The sequence below is a fragment of the Coloeus monedula genome (assembly GCF_965178545.1).
Source record: "Coloeus monedula genome assembly, chromosome: 6".
Classification (NCBI taxonomy): domain Eukaryota; kingdom Metazoa; phylum Chordata; class Aves; order Passeriformes; family Corvidae; genus Coloeus; species Coloeus monedula.
This window is the reverse complement of record NC_138786.1, coordinates 54,397,358-54,413,297: the sequence shown is the minus strand read 5'-3', so window position 1 is coordinate 54,413,297 and position 15,940 is coordinate 54,397,358. Positions and strand designations below refer to the sequence as shown.

Here is a 15,940-nt window from a genome sequence, read left to right as displayed (position 1 = left end):
GAACTCCAGCTTGCACCACATCCTGCAAGGCAGCTCCTACCATATTCAGATTCCAAACTGTTTATGTAGGACAGGCTATCAGGAATAATACAGCATTAATTCAACACTGCATTCCCATTTACAAATACATACCATTACCAGGCACCGATATAGCACCTGTGTTTTCAAAACCAGTGGTATTATCACTACTTTACCTTTGCTTCTAGACTCCTCAGGAGTACATGTTCAGGCAGGGCAAGGCCCCGTTTCCTCATCTTTTTATGTTCCCTGATGGAAAGGAAGGAAAGTTCCTTCTTTTTTATTTGTTTCTCTTTTACTTTGGGGTTGGGGGCACACGAGCAAGAAGAGCTGATTTGTATTGACGATTTAAGCACTTCGAGTCAAATACCTCCCCTAAAAAAGCAGATTGCTACCTTACAATATTGGTACCATATTCTCTACCAGTAGGAAAATTACAAGGAATGCTTTCCAGTAAGGAAACACCCTCAGCTCTCAAAAATGCTGCCTGTTCTTCCAAACCCCTAATCCGTCTCCCTCCCCACCACTTTGCTTTACAATATAAAGGCGTGACGAATTCCTGCACTCCATAGGCTGCAGAGCTGGAAACCACCAGTGTCCTGCTGTAGGAGTTCTGCTGCCTTTACCACACATGACCAAAGCAGAGAACTTCTCACCACCTGTCCTGCACTAACCCAGGGCTCCCAGAGCACTGCTGGGAGTGCCTGCTCAAAGCAGTTTCCCCCTAACAGCCCCACGAAGTCTTGTCTGTGCTTCTGCGTTCAGTGCCTAGCAGCACCCCAGCATATGAAGACAGAAAACATGATCTTCCTGAAAATTCCAAGGTGCAAAATTTCCTGCCTTTTTGAGCATCTTCAATAGCAACATTGCATACTGCTAAGCTTTGAGGACAAGTGCTGCCTTTTCCTACATATTTTAAATGTGTTTCTTTTATTGTAGGACAAGGGTGACAATCTTTTAACTTGTACAGTTAAGCCAAGTGCTTTTTACATGAAGCAAAGAGGCAGCAGTTTATTCTTCAGGTCATCCTTATCTTAGGGATGATACTGCCAGGAAGGGGAAAACCCCTTTTGCATCTCCTGACCAAAATCTGAAAGGCAGGGGATCAGTTACACATCGGAACCACACTTTACATCAGTAACATTTTACTACATATTTTATTACATCAATGGCTTGAAAAAATTTTATTTGATGTCAGCAAACATTGGAAATCATAGAAAAATGAATTATGTAGAATTTCACAAAGGAATTTACCCCACTATAATTCTTCATACAGTAAAATAATCCAAACCCAAATGTTACTTTTCAGTGGCTAAGCAATTTTATAATGCTATGAACATTCATCACAGTAAGTGTGCTGAATAATAGAAAACAGGCAAAAAAGACATTTAAAATATTACTTACAACAGCATTATTACAACATACTTTCTTTAAAATCCCAACGAGTATTTCGTCACTTCAAAAGCTATACAGCATTTCCATTATATTTGCAAACTTAACCTTATACATCTTTTAAAATCTTGAAAAAACTTCTTTTAAGCAATCTATAAGCAGTTAACAAAATTGATAAAATCTACATAATGGAATACTATACACTCCAGTATAAATTTTATTTTAGGAGAATATGAATGTAAACACTCATTATTATACAACATGCATAGACTATACTGACCTTCCATCTTCTGAACTGTAACTTTCACTGCAATTGTGCTTTACTATCAACAGGAAAAGCTGCATTAATCCAGGGAGTGGCAGAAAGTATTTGCTTTAGGGGCATTGCACAAGATCACTAGATTTTGACTTACTGAAGACAAGCTGGAGATAATAAAATAATTTTTCTCTTTTTTTTGTAAAGTATCAGCCCACTCATTGCTGAATGGGCTATGCACAAACTCATACCAATTTGAAAAATAAATGCATTATCAAAAAAATCTCCTGTGATATTTTTGCATTTCAATGACTTGGAGATTTTTGTTCACAAATCCAGTGATCAAGTTAGTGTAATGCACTGTTTGGCTCATATTTGGTGTGCAAGAATACCAACAGCATATTAGCGATTTCATAGAATAAAAACTGAAATTTAAAGTGACGATGAGCGTATTTTCATACATAATGTTTCTGATGTATTTGTACAGGAAAGAAAAATGTTTGTCAGGACACTGCTTTAAGAGAGTAAGAGTTTCACTCTTATTTTAACTATTAAAAAAGTGTTCTAGTGGATACTTATGGGGTCTTCCTGGTTGCAAACTTGTAAAAATATATTAAGAAACCATTATCCCCATTGGTATTAAATATATTGAGACACAACCATTGTGGTTGCACTACCAGGTATGGCTACTATGGTCTTAAGCATCTGATTGTACATTGTTGCTTTACTGTTAAGCACAACTGAGGCGTGTATTTTTTTCCCTTGGTTATAAGATTATATTACAAAAATTGATCACTGTTTCAAACCAGTTAAACACGAATATTCAAGTAACAAGGTTGTTTTAATGGATAAGTGAAAAAAGGTTACCTAGCACTTTACACAACTACATAAAAATTAAATAGAACAAATGAAATTTGTTTATGCATATGCAATACACTTTTATATCTTTAAGATTTCTAAAACTAAAACTTAAACTATCATTTTCTTTAACGATACCATATTTTGCACAATAACTTATACTTAGGAGAAATAATTTCCCATTTTCCACAAAATATATATAATTATGACATTCACATTGATAGTTTAAGAAACAAAATTTAAGTGAATATTCTATCTTATGCAGTTATCTTTGTGGACCCTTCTAGTCAGAATGCAACCAGTTGATGTATCTAATGCTTGACCCATTTAACAAAAGAAAAAGAGGGTCTTCACCTAAACAAGGTCAAACCATTTCAAAAGCTAAAATGATTTTATCGCATTTAAAAACATAGTTCAAGAGAATGTAAAAAACTAAACGTTTAAAATACAGTGCTATTATATTGCATGTATCAACTACAATAAGATAGCAGTCAACTGAAAGTAATTAAACAACTTTTTTCTTCCTAATATCACAAATTATACACATTTCCCCCTACCCCATGGGGATGAAGCCAAAATACAACTTTTCTGATCATAAGATGGACAGATTTGAGGGCAAAAAACCTATGAGAAGTCCTCACAAGTATCTAAGTCTCCAGCAGAAGCCTCTCCTGATGAGTTCCCCCAGCTGGGATACAAGCTCCCACATCACTCCCACAACACACCTGTCTCCATGCACTGGTACCAGCAGGAGGCTTAATATTTAATACTCGAGTGTTTCTAAAGAGCAGCATTGCTTTACACCACAACTGTCAACTGGATTCACAGTGCTGTTTGCCCGGTCTTTATTCCTAATTCACACTGGCTAACATCTAGCACTCCTTCCCACAAGAGACTCCCAGCACCAACTGGCACAGGCCTGAAGGAATATCTGAGCCACCAGAGCTGCCAGTTCACAACAACAGCTGCAGAGACACAAACAGCAATACAGAGGATAAGGAATAGCTCCCTTTCATCCTCCCATCACCTCGGAGGATCCCTCTGGAGCTACTAGAATGGAACTACTCCCAAAGAGCTGCCAAGTGGCTGAAACAGGCCCTTTTGGGGCTCCACACTCCAACCTGCCCTAGGAAATCTCTACCTGCTCTGTGCCTGTGTGATGCTGCCCAGCTTCTGATGTTGAATTACTTTCCTCACACATGGCCCAAGGGGGAGACCACATCTCAGTGCTACAAGAGGCCACCTCCCCTGCCTTTCCGTGGGCTGTGACCACACTGTGGGAGGTGCCAGAGGCGGCTCTGTTGCCCAGCTGGGATTAGTCTGCCCCGCTCAGGTACAGAGAGCAGGAGCCACCACGGCACACAGCATGGCACAGCCCAGCAGCCAAACCTCAGCACCAAGCCCGGGGCTCGGCCCCGAGCTCCACCAACCTCAGCTGCAGGCCAGGCCATGGGCTAGCTCATTTCAAGCTGTGTTAAGAAAGGCTGGTGCTGTACATCACTGTGTCCCATCTTGGCTTGAATCCTCGGCAGAGGAAGAGAGGCAAGGAAGGTCCTTTTTTCCACCTGCAAAGACGCCTGGTGGTTTCTTCCAACAGCGTTAAATTAACCATTTTTAAATGCTTTGTGACTAGTGTTATTTTGCAGCTTTCCACTAGACAAGAAGTAATACTGCTGCTTCTAGCTTTCCTGGACACTGTCAGCTCAGCAGTCAGCAACCACCTTGTTCAAGGTGCAAAGTCCTCCCACAGGACTTGCAAGAACAGTCCCAGTACAAGCCAGCTAGACAGGCCACAGCACGGGCCACCCAAGCAGATGGCTGGGATTTGAAAGCTGCATGCACCAAGTATTTGGAAAAGCACCTCTTAGATTTTAAATTGCATATTTTGGTTCAGAACATGAAAGCAATGTGTGCTTCAGAAGGGTTAAAATGGCCAATGAAAATTAACCCAGTTCTTCTCCATTATACTTCCAAGAAACCAAAAAATCTTGAAGGTTGAATTTTGTGCTCCAACCCTCATCCAAACCTTCTAGTGGGAGAAGCAGTTTGATGTCTTTGGCAAACAGCGCTCTGAAGAGGAATGAGACACTGGGACAGAAAGTGATCTATGGTAGCCAAATGCAAAAAGGCACATATTCCCCAAAAGGAGAGGCACCAGAGAAAGTTGTTTTGACTTAATCCCACAGAGGATCAGGAAAAAGAAAGTTGTGTAGCACTCACTTAACAAGTTACAATGCAAATGCTGAATGCCGGGGTTAAATAGCGTATCAAACAGTTTCAGGTTAAGTATTCCCTTTTGCACTAAATAAAAGCCATTAAAATATACAGGAATAAAATGCTCAATTAGGGAGCTTTCTATGAAGCAAGAACACACAAATACAGTGGAAAGAATTGCACAAACCAGAAGTGTAATGAGTTACATCTACAACCTTGGACTGACCAAACCTTAGAAATAACATTTCCCATCACTTTGCGTTATTCATGATTGCTTGCTAATATGTCCTGTCATTGCAGAACAAACCTGACATGGCTGGCATGTGCACAGGCCCCTCCTTTATAGAAAGCTCACTAATCATAGTGTCATCGTAAGAATACACAGGAAGCGGAGACCACAAGGCCATGCAGCAATACATACTTATACCCTATGGACCAAGTATTTTAAGAACTCCTAATGTGTAGAGTTACTGTGGGGCTGCTAAGGAGCTCCTTGTTTTGAAGGTTGGTCAAAAATTATAGACAGGTGTTACTGGTTCTAGAAGTCCCCATGCTTAAGCATGACGTTGGTGAAATGGAGAGCTGAACTACCTGGGTGCTTTTGAAAGAAAGTGGAGGCAGTATGGAGGAATGAGGGGAGATTAAGGCAGATGTAGCACAGGACTGGAAGCGTTTGCCTTTTTTTTGGTAATAGCTGCTTGTCCACAGATATGATGCAGATGGCTGTCTGAGGTTTGCTAATACCTGATATCCTGGATAACACAGTAGTCAACACAAATTGTTCTAGGCTACAGCACCTTCTCACGAAGCAGATGCATATCTGACATCAAGAACAGAAGTAGCCTGGAGGGAAGGGGGAGAAAAAGCAGACGTTTAGTTTAAAATGAATACACATAGGCTTTCTTGCATCTCCAAACTTCAGCCCAGATCCATGGTACTGACAGTGACAAAACAGACAACCCTGGCACATGGAAGGAATTCCAGCAGCTTTCCCTACTCTGAGGCACATGGATTTGTTGTTGGGATTGTAAACACAGAGGAATTAAGACAGGAGTCAATGCTGCTTTATAAACAGCAGCCTCACCTCTCCCCTTCAAAGAAAAGGAACTGTAACCACAGGCTATGGGAAAGCCCAAAGCCCTCAGAGGCCTGATGAACTTGTCACTAGGCTGGTGGCCAGACAGCCAGGCATGCCAAGGAAGAAAGCACCCGAGGCATTTCACTGTTAGGCCAGCAAAGTCTTCTGGCTACTGCTGACTCCACCTGACTTGACCAGATGCTGCGTATGCAAGTGCCCTCGAGAGCAGACACCAGCCATGCAGTGCTGCACAGCTCAGGAGGGACCAGGAACCCACTCCCAGCCCATGCAGGTCACTTGTGTCATAACCCCAATGACGTTTCACTTTGCCCCAGAACCACAGAGACAGGCAGCGAGTCAGCACTGTGCTTATGCTACCTCTGAAGGCAGGAGCACCACATTCACAGCTCCTTTTGGTCTGGTTCCCACCACTCAGCACTTGCTCTCCTCCAGAATGGGCACTTCCCATCACTAATCTGGGGATCATGACTGCTGCTCTAGTAGTTACTTTACCAGACCTTGCTGTCATGCCTCCACTCTCCCAACTCATTTGGGATCCTCATTGCTCTGGTATCCACACACATCAGCCCACTCCAGTTCCTGCTGAAGCCATTTTTTCCCTGTGTCAAGTGAGACTCCCCTTTTTTGACCTCAACTTTCAGAAGCAAGGGTGTATTTGAAGCTAGGAAGAATCTCAGAGGGCTCAGAAAAGAAAAGCTCTGCATTGCCAACATTAATTCTACAGGTCACAGGAAAAGACAGTGACAAGAGCCACGTATCTTTCAAGTTGGTGGCTATGTACTAGTACCAATGCTGCTTTGCTCCACCTCTCAATTCTGGAAGAATGGGACAATCACTCACACACTCCTGTGAAGGCAAGTTTTCTGAGTGTGGTTTTGTTCATCTGTCATACCTTCGGACTTAGTTCCCAAATATAAGCATCTCTGAATTGCCTGTTATTAGGGTTTGCGAAGCAGTGAAGTTCTGCTTTTTGGATGTTTTTGGACAATGTCCAAGTGATCTAGCCCTAATCAGAGCAACAAAAATATACAGCACACTGAGAAGTCTTTCCTCCATGCACGACCAAAATTTGCCTTGTGCTATTGACTGTGCTTGCATTTACAATACACAGCTTTTGCACTAAGATGTCTTATAAATTAGGCCAAAGGGAGTCCTTGATCAGACATTTTTAACACACAAACTTCTACCAAGGTTTTCTTCTGCAAGACTGTATTAATACTGTATTTTTTAAACTAACTACCATACTTAAACATCCTATAGTCTTTGTTAACTTCAAATCTACACAGCTTTTGGACAAGTGTTAACTCTGTGAACCTCCATCAAGGAGAGGCTGTTCCTAGATTTCTGTCTTCACAGAAACAGCTGTAAAATCCAGGTAACTTTCCCTTTAGGTAATTCCAGAGTGAAGTTTCACACACTCATCTTGTTTATAGCTTTCTTCCCTTTATCTGAGTGAAACCACTCACTGGAAATGAAAGAGCAAGCTTTGGCTCAGAAGACACTATGGTCCCACAAAGCCAAACCTAGAAGAGCTGGGAGAACTGAGTGCAGGGAAAAGATCCAAGTGAGATAAAGATGCATGGCATTTTGGCAGTAAGAGGTATTAAAACATCCACGCTCTGATGAGATATACATACTGTCAGAGGGCTACAAATTTACTGCTCTCCTTCCACTTTTATACAAGCCTGGACTTCCCAATTCCCGAAATCAGTAGTAGAATCCTATATCCAGATGAAGTGAAATATGCACAGATTGAAATTGACAAAAATTGCTTTTGCAAAGACTGTATATATATATAAATACACACACACGCATCTATCTGAACTGAGCTGAGATTGGGAATTTCATGTGACTTTTAAATTGGATTTACCTCATCTTCCTCTTCAGACATTTTAGTGGAATTATCAGGGGATTTTACAGGCTTCTGGCTATTGGTTCCATTTGTCTCCTCTTTACCGTGCTCTGCCTCCCACTCCTGTAGAACTTCATCTATGTTGAAACGACGTCGATAATTTACAAAAAAGTTTTTCACTTGCACCACAGATTTGTTTCCAATCACATCAGAGATTGCCTGAAAGTCTCGGCCATATTTCCTGATTGCTAAAAGCAACAAAAAGAGAAACAAAAGCAGTGTGTTATTTCCACAAAGACCACAAATCAGGCTCAAGTCACAGCATAAAGATCCAAAGCTGAACTTCTGTCAAGGTTTCAAAGCTTCTTCAGATTAATCCAGGATAAAAAAAAAGAGTCTAAACTGGGCAAGAGACATAGTTAAAACAAGCCCTGGAGAAGTGAAGAAAATAGAGGTGTAGCAGAAGATGGGCAGAGACAAATGTACAAGACCTGTGTAAATCTGCCTGTACTGCTTGAAACAGTTACACAGGCAAAGAGCATAGCAGTGACTCCAGCAGACTTTCACTTTCTGAAAGCTTGGACAAGCAGACATTATTTCCCAACGTTCATATGATTCCATTTGTATTGCCCAGGGAGGGGAAGGGGGAATATTGTTTCCTTGTTCAAGTACATTCTTCAGGCATTAGTACATGGCAATGTCAAAATCCTCCTCATTAGCCACTGAAGGGAAACTCAGCTCTGAAATGTAGCAGGGTTTTGTCTATCAACAACTTAAGTACAAATAAACTTGTAGTGCCATACCTTGCACAGCAAGAAGCTGCTCATCCGTGGTCCAACGTGCATTAAATTTCTGGACGACCTAAACAGCAAAAAAAAAAAAAAATTAAGTAACTTTATTTATATACTTTCACTAGTATCTGAGCTCATAAAAACATCTCAAAAGTACAACAAGGAATTAACTGTTAGTCAAAGTATAACATTAGCATTTATCTTCACAATTAACAAAGGTCAGAAAACAAACTCACCTCTGGAAGTCTGTATTGTTCTATACCACCTTCAAGTTTTTCTTTGAGTGCGCTGTTTGTCTGTTTGATATTCTGAATCTGAAAAGAAAGTTTCATGCCTTTAAGAAGGATTAATAAATATCTTTGGACAAGCTTTTTTTCCAGCAGCCTTGGCAGGAACCTCACAAGCTCAGTCTTCCAGTTTTTCTCATAGCCTGCCTTTTCCAAAAAGAGAGTTTGCTATATTGGAATAATGTAAAGCAGAAGCAGCTGGCAAATCAGAAGATCCCATTTAATTTATTCTCTGCTGTCTACAAGTTATTTGGAGCAAGAACTGCCCCAACTTCCATGTCCGTATAAAGCCCAGCATAAGAAGACCAACCCCATTTGCAGCAAGTAATGGATCAAAGACTGCTGAAGAGTTCAGGTTCTCCCAGAGTGCCAAGAAAAAGGCTTCAGGCCAAAATACCAATTCTATTAAGTTTAATAAAGAGCTTGAGACAGATCTCTGCTTTAGAAATTGCAAAATTCTCAGATCTAGGCAACAAAGTCATATAGCAAACTTGTATTTACTCACAAATATTTGAAAAACATTTGTTAGATCCATCAGGGAAGCAAAGGGTGCATAGGAAGTTTGTATGATACCTGTCTAGGAAGGACTAAGCCAAACATATCTGCCACTTCTAGAAGTACCACATGAAAAGGCAAAGGAAACAGCTGCTGTAGATGGAAATTAGACGCTGCTGAAACCAATGTCACCGCAGGAAAGTTACAGTTAAAATAGAAGGAATTCTGAACTGCAAGAAATGTGAAGTGCCAACAAATGTTCCTTCAAGTCCCTGCTATGAACTTTTCTTTGCTTCACTTCAGGTCTAAAGTAGGCTTGCCCACAGAACTAAAACACAAGAGATGTAAAACCCAGAGCTGCATTCAGAGCACAAGGACAGCAGCTTGTCAACTAAGGCACGTAGCATTGTGCATCATCACTGCCAAACTACAAATTCCTGCCAAACTTTGCAGACTGCAAAAGGCACTACCAGCAAACCCAGCAGTCACTCCTGTACAATCCCGTTCATACCTGTCGTTTGATTGAGACTAATTCCATGTCCAGTTGTCTGAGTACAGTGGTAGCAGCTGTTGCATTAGCGGAAACAGCCTCCACATCTTCCTGGGAAAGGAACATTCCTTTGGGAGGTTTCCTCTTTGCTCTGTTCTTGGCCTGTGTACTGTGCTTCTCCTTCTTCACCTGAGGGACAGTTTCAGCAGGTGGCACCTGGCAAACAGCAGTCAGTCATATTACAAAACTAGGTATCTTTAGAGATCCCTTCCAGCTCAAACCATTCTGTGACTCTGACTTTTAGTCACCATCAAAGGCTGGAGAATGACAAAGCCAGTTTGCAGACAGGAAGACATTTTTGCTTTAAGTGGCATGTCACACAAACTGTCATATACAAATCTCTCATTTTCTTTAGCAGCTTTCAGTGTTTACAGAGATACTGTGGTTGCCTTCTCTGCCCATTCTCATTTTGGGAGACAGATGCCCAATTTTGCAGCAGTTAAATGTCCTGGTTATTTTCAAACTCCTTCTTCTTGTTTTCATCATCAGGTCTGAACACACCAGTTTAACTGAACACCAGAAGGAAACAAAGTGAAGTGTGGAGACGGAAAGAACACAACTAAAACAGTTTACTGAGACTTGTTTTACTACCTACCAGACAGGAGAAGGAATAAACCAGATTTATTTGAAGGCAAAGGATAAAGGAGTGAGGTGACAATGGGATAGTTCTTAGATCGTGACACCATTTCTAGGAAGCCAGGTTTTCTTGCATAGCATTTGTATATCAAATGTTCCATCAAAATGGTGCAGTTGTGCCTAAAATAAACTTTAAATCTTTTTTGGAAAAAGAGTATTTCACAGACCACTTACTATTTTTATCCTTTATGTCTAAAGCAAAGACAGGTAGATAGCCAGGACACTATACTCCAGATTCTTCAAGAGCACACCTGATTCTAAGATAGCAAAACCATTTCCTCCAGAAGTTATATTCAACAATCAACTCATACCCAAGACTTGTTACCCAGTGACTGGAACCTGGCCAAGAACACAGAACAGAAGAAGGGTGGCAAAGAGAGAAAAAGCAGAGAGGGAAGGCTATACATCCGAATCCTCTACCTGATCACTGCCAGCTTTAAACACATTGGCTTCATTTGGTGCTATTGTTTTCCTCCTAATCTGCAGCTACAGGTAGTTTCTACAGTTGGTGGCATTTGCTCATTAGTGAGCATTGAATGCTTGCACTTGAAACCACACGAGGCTGAGGACGAAACCCTAAGTAAGCATGAGGTTCTGACTCCCAAAGGACTCCAGCACAGCTGCCACAGATAAAAGCTTCCACCCTCCTCATGAGCACAAAGGCCAGAGCCCCATAGCAGCAGCAATGTGGACAATTGGCTGCTCTCAATCTTTTTCTGCTGTCCATTGGTATAAAATTTTCTGTGAGATGTGATTCCTAGGGCAAGGCAAGAGGCAAGAGATAATTCTTGCCACTGCAGGACGGATACCCCTATTTCTCTTTGCAGCTGGGAGTAGTGAGCAGGAGAAACCAGACTGGTTTAGCTATGAACAAGTGAGGCAAGCTCTGAACTCTGCTTCAGAAGGAAGCACTTTGATAACTGAGCCAGGTAAATTATTCAGCATGGACAGGCATTTCAGATCTACTCATATTTCATCTACATACACTGCTTCTCAGGACCACGCAGCAATGTCTCACTACAGGTTCAGGCTGTCAGTTGACCAACATGGAATGCCTGCAGTGCAAACATCCCAGAACCCTCAACATTAAAGAAAAATGAAAGCAGTTTCAAATGACTGTTTTACACCGTTCAAAAAATGCAAAGCTCTTTTGTGTTGTGGACAAGAACCAGAGCTCCAGCAGAACAATTTTTGACAGCTCCAAATGCCTCTAGGCCCCAGCAAAAACTGGAACATCTACTCTGTCCTGGAAACTCTTCTTTCCTGGCCACACGCATTTCTCTCTAGAACTAAATCAATTTTTGAAAACCAGAGAGAATTAAAATGAAGGGATTTAGAAGGGATTTAGCAGTGCTCCTGTTTATTTAGATATTGCCACTGCTATACAGTGCACTTCAGTCTTACATACCCCTTAATACAAAGTTCCCTTCCTCAGATTTCACTACATAAAAAGCTATCTCAAGCTATGTATCAGAGTATGAAGTGGGAGGCACTTCCAGGAACAAGGGAGATACAAAGAAAGCAGGTCTAGGTCATGACCTCAGTATTATGGAGTCACTATGTGAGGAAACCCGAACAGCTGCACTAACACTGAAAGTAAAGAAAATGAGAAAAGAAGATTCCCCCTCCAATGATCCCCAAAAGAAGAAACAGATGAGAGATTTCAGATACTCTGAGAAATCCCAGTGTTACTGGGCAAGTCAGATAGCAACCAGCAGGTCTCACAGCTGAAAGAAACCATCTCTGCAGGTTTGAGACAGGGAGGTTCTTTACAGTAAGAGTACTGGGCTGCTGGCACACAATAGTCCCTGCACATCTGACCACATCCTTAAAAGAAACCTAATGATCAAGAACGATCTTATCCTCTCCTGGTTACCTGCTCTCTCTCTCTCTCTCGGCATTTCAATAAGCCCTGAGTTCAGGTACTGTAAAATCAGAATCACTGAATCATTAAGGTTGGAGAAGACCTCCAAGATCATGGAGTCCAACCTTTGACCAAACACCACCTTGTCAACTAAACCATAGCACTAACTGCCACGTCCAGCTGTTTCTTGAACACCCGCAGGGATGGTGACTCTACTGTGTCTCCAGGCAGCCCATTCCAGTGCTTAACTACTCTTTCAGTGAAAAAATTCTTCCTGATGTCCAACCTGAACCTCCCCTTGAGGACATTTCCTCTCATTCTGTCACTGATTGCCTGGGAGAAGAGACCGACTCCCACCTTCTACAACCTCCTTTCAGGTAGTTGTAGAGAGTGATAAAGGTCTCCCCTGAGTCTCCTCTTCTCCAGACTGAACAACCCCAGCTAAACTCTCAACAGGCTATGAAGGCAGTCAGCTTCATTTTGCCCTCCAGCACAATCCCTGTCCAACAGAGTCCCCACAAGGCTGCCTGCCATGGCATACACAGCCAGACTGCGTATGTTCCATGAGTTTCATATTGGTTGGAGGGCCATGGCCTGTACCAGCATGACAAGGAGGGCACAAAGCCTCCTCCCACACTAAGATTTTCTGCAAAAATGTCTTGAAGGTAACTGTCCAAACCAGACATTTGATCTGGTTTGGCCTTACAAGAGATGCAGCCAAGTTGGTGAAGAAATACCTTTCTGTCTTCTGCAGCAAATTCAGAACATGTCAGCATTGGCTGGGAAGAAGAAGTAATAAAAGGGGTTGAAGGGAACTCTTTTACAGAGGCAAGCTTTTGAAGAGCTTACAGAAGAGTCTGAACTGTAAATTCATTAAAATGATGGAGAATGAGACAACAGTATTATTTACAAAACACTACAGAGCTGCAGTACACAGCTGCAACTTAGCCAAGTGAGAATCCTTCCTGTCTGGGAGCTTCCTGCTGACGCTTCTGAGAACTCAGTTTCTTGTAATGATTAATACAAATGGCTTCTCATCCACTCTGCCCCTAGGAAGACATTAAGGGTGCTGGTTCCTTCAGTGGAAACAACAGCTAAACTTTCCTGAAAATTCTAGAGCACTCTCAATGTGGGAGAAGAACAGATGGGAATGTTGTGATTTTTCAGTTATTTCCATTCAAAACTATTTGTTGGAGACATTAATCTCACTGACAGTGACTGACAAAACTGTTGCTCTGGGACTTTTTTTTGACTGTGTGGGATCATGTTTTTAAATATTTCTAGTAGGTTTTCCCTAAATATCATCTTTTTAAAAAATTAAGAAATGAAATAGAATGACTGTGGGAAAGGAATCAGGCTAGAAAAAAACAGGAAAGGCAGCTAACTTCAAGGAGAGAAGGCCTTAAGCATTTTCCTGTAACTCACTCACACATACAACCCACGCTGCTGAACGAGGTGTTTTTATTTAGTAACAGGTAACCTGCAGGTTATATACATGAAGATGAAGTACATGCTTTCCTGTAGGCTAGGTTTTCCAAACTGTTGTATTTGTGTGACTATTTTCATCCAGAACTCTATGCCCACTGAAAATGAAGTATTTGAAGTGAGATGCAAGCGCTACATTTTGAGCTGACATAACAACAGGTTAAGGCCACTCTGCCAGACAAAATTAACTGGTCACAAAAACTTTCTCCTTTTCTTTTCACAAATATAGCTGCAGTCCTGGTGCTACTGAAATGACAACTATTGATGGGGATTTCAATACATCAGGAATATACCTTAGAGCCTAAAGTGTACATAAACACACTTTTGTTGGTCTACCTAGAACAAAAGGATGTATTTCCCCTCCACCAAGCCATTTCCACAGGGGAATGTGCTTCTACTCCATCTCCATGCAGTTAGGTTGATGTAAACCACTAAGGGTGGTGGTTTAAGCTAACACAGCCAAAAAGAAGATAAAAGAGACTGGAAACAATCACACAGTATATTATCATGGGATGTAAAGTCTTAAATTTTCCCAGCTCTATCCATAATGGAGATATAATAGATAATAATAGATAAATAACTTATTTATCTATCTATACTTGTCTTGATCTAAGAATAATTCTGAAGACAATTCTTCTTTTCTTGTATGACAAGTATACAAAGCACAAAAAGAAAATGAGATACTGCCAGCTTCTACATAAAGTAACTAGTAAGTAAACATTTTCATTTTTACAGAAGTAAGAAAAAGAATTATACCTCCTTTTTGCTCTCCTTGTTTTGTTCAACTTCAATGTCAATAGGGTTATTTCCATTTGCTTCCTCCATTTCATCCTCACTGGAAGACAAAAGCAAACAGTACTGTATTAGTTTGTGAGACTCTCTTTTTCTATAAATAACATGCTAAAACAAATGCATGAATGCCATAGCAAGCCCAACAGCTTTCATTAGTTTTATTCCCAGGATGTGGGGTTTTTGGGGGGTTGGTGGTTTTTCTTGCTGTTGATTTTATTTGGTTTTTGTTTAAGTCAATAAATTCTTAATTCTGAAGATAGTACATACAGGAACACTTCTCAGCAGTGTACTTAGGTAAAATAAATCTACACAGATGAAGGCAAGAGACATGAAATTAATTCCACAAGTTATCTTTTGAAGAACACAGGACACTTAGCATTTTTACTTCAGGCAAACTGAGACAGAAAGAAAAAAATACATTAAGTAGCTAAAAAACAGATTTCATACAACTCCTTAATATTTAGCAAAACGGACATGCACAAGATGAACTCCCTCAAAAACAAGCACAAAAAACATTAGGTTTTTCTTTTTTTTTTTTTTCAGTGACAGCCTCACATTTCATTCTCCCCTGGAAAAGAAAAAGATGTTATCAGTTACAGAGTAATAATAGGCATAAAATTGGGGCCATATTGAAAGTGACCTTGGCACACCTGTCCAGTCTGGCTTCAGTGGAATTTTAATCAGACATTAAATCAAATGCATTTTCATCATTTAGCATTTTGGTACTGTACACAACCAAAGTTAATTGCACCATTTGAAACGATGCCCAGAAACAGAAGAAATAAGCTGATGTAATCAAAGCTTTTTTTTTTTAATCAAAAAAATAAACCTATTTTGTCATGTCAAACTTCATAGCCTAGGCTGAGGAGCATCAACTGGTGCAGGCATGTCACAGCTCCAGTGCAGGGCAGGGCTGTGCACACAGGGAGCAGGGAATAGCAGGCACAGCATATGCTGGTGAGGTTGGCTGTAGCACTCACGTGGCCATCTCCCTGCTGCAGCCACATCCTAAGGAGGAACAGGCTGCCATCCTTTTCCACAAGAGCAGTCACTTGTACAAGCCACTTCTGCTCTCCCAAGCCACCTGGCTCACCAGCTAATTCACAAGACTTAGTCTGGGTAACGATGATTCCAGGGAATCAATTCCCAGGCATCCCCTCCCAGAGCTGCACACACAAAGCCCCTCACATACAACAAAGCTGCTGAAAACCTGAATGCACTGGGAGTTGTATTAGTGACAATCTGAGGGGTTGGGGAATTTCCCTGCCTAGCCACAAAAGGGATATAGAGGTACTTGAGTGAGATACCTCAGATTGCCTCCTCTCAACCCCATCTCCAAAAGAACTTCCTT

At 41.2% G+C, this 15,940-nt stretch overlaps 1 protein-coding gene across 3 annotated transcripts in view; it reads right to left on the bottom strand.

Annotated features, from left to right (window-relative positions):
• Positions 1-1,161: 1,161 nt before the first annotated feature.
• Positions 1,162-15,940, bottom strand: part of RCOR1 (REST corepressor 1) — an 81,480-nt gene continuing 66,701 nt past the window's right edge. For all 3 annotated transcript variants that reach the window (XM_082284087.1, XM_082284085.1, XM_082284086.1), the window contains 6 exons: positions 14,554-14,632; positions 9,774-9,968; positions 8,717-8,794; positions 8,493-8,550; positions 7,708-7,937; positions 1,162-5,581 (listed from right to left, as the gene is read on the bottom strand). In XM_082284087.1, the coding sequence (XP_082140213.1) occupies positions 5,540-5,581; positions 7,708-7,937; positions 8,493-8,550; positions 8,717-8,794; positions 9,774-9,968; positions 14,554-14,632 (682 nt within the window). In that variant the 3' untranslated portion in view covers positions 1,162-5,539. The remainder of the gene's footprint in view (positions 5,582-7,707; positions 7,938-8,492; positions 8,551-8,716; positions 8,795-9,773; positions 9,969-14,553; positions 14,633-15,940) is intronic.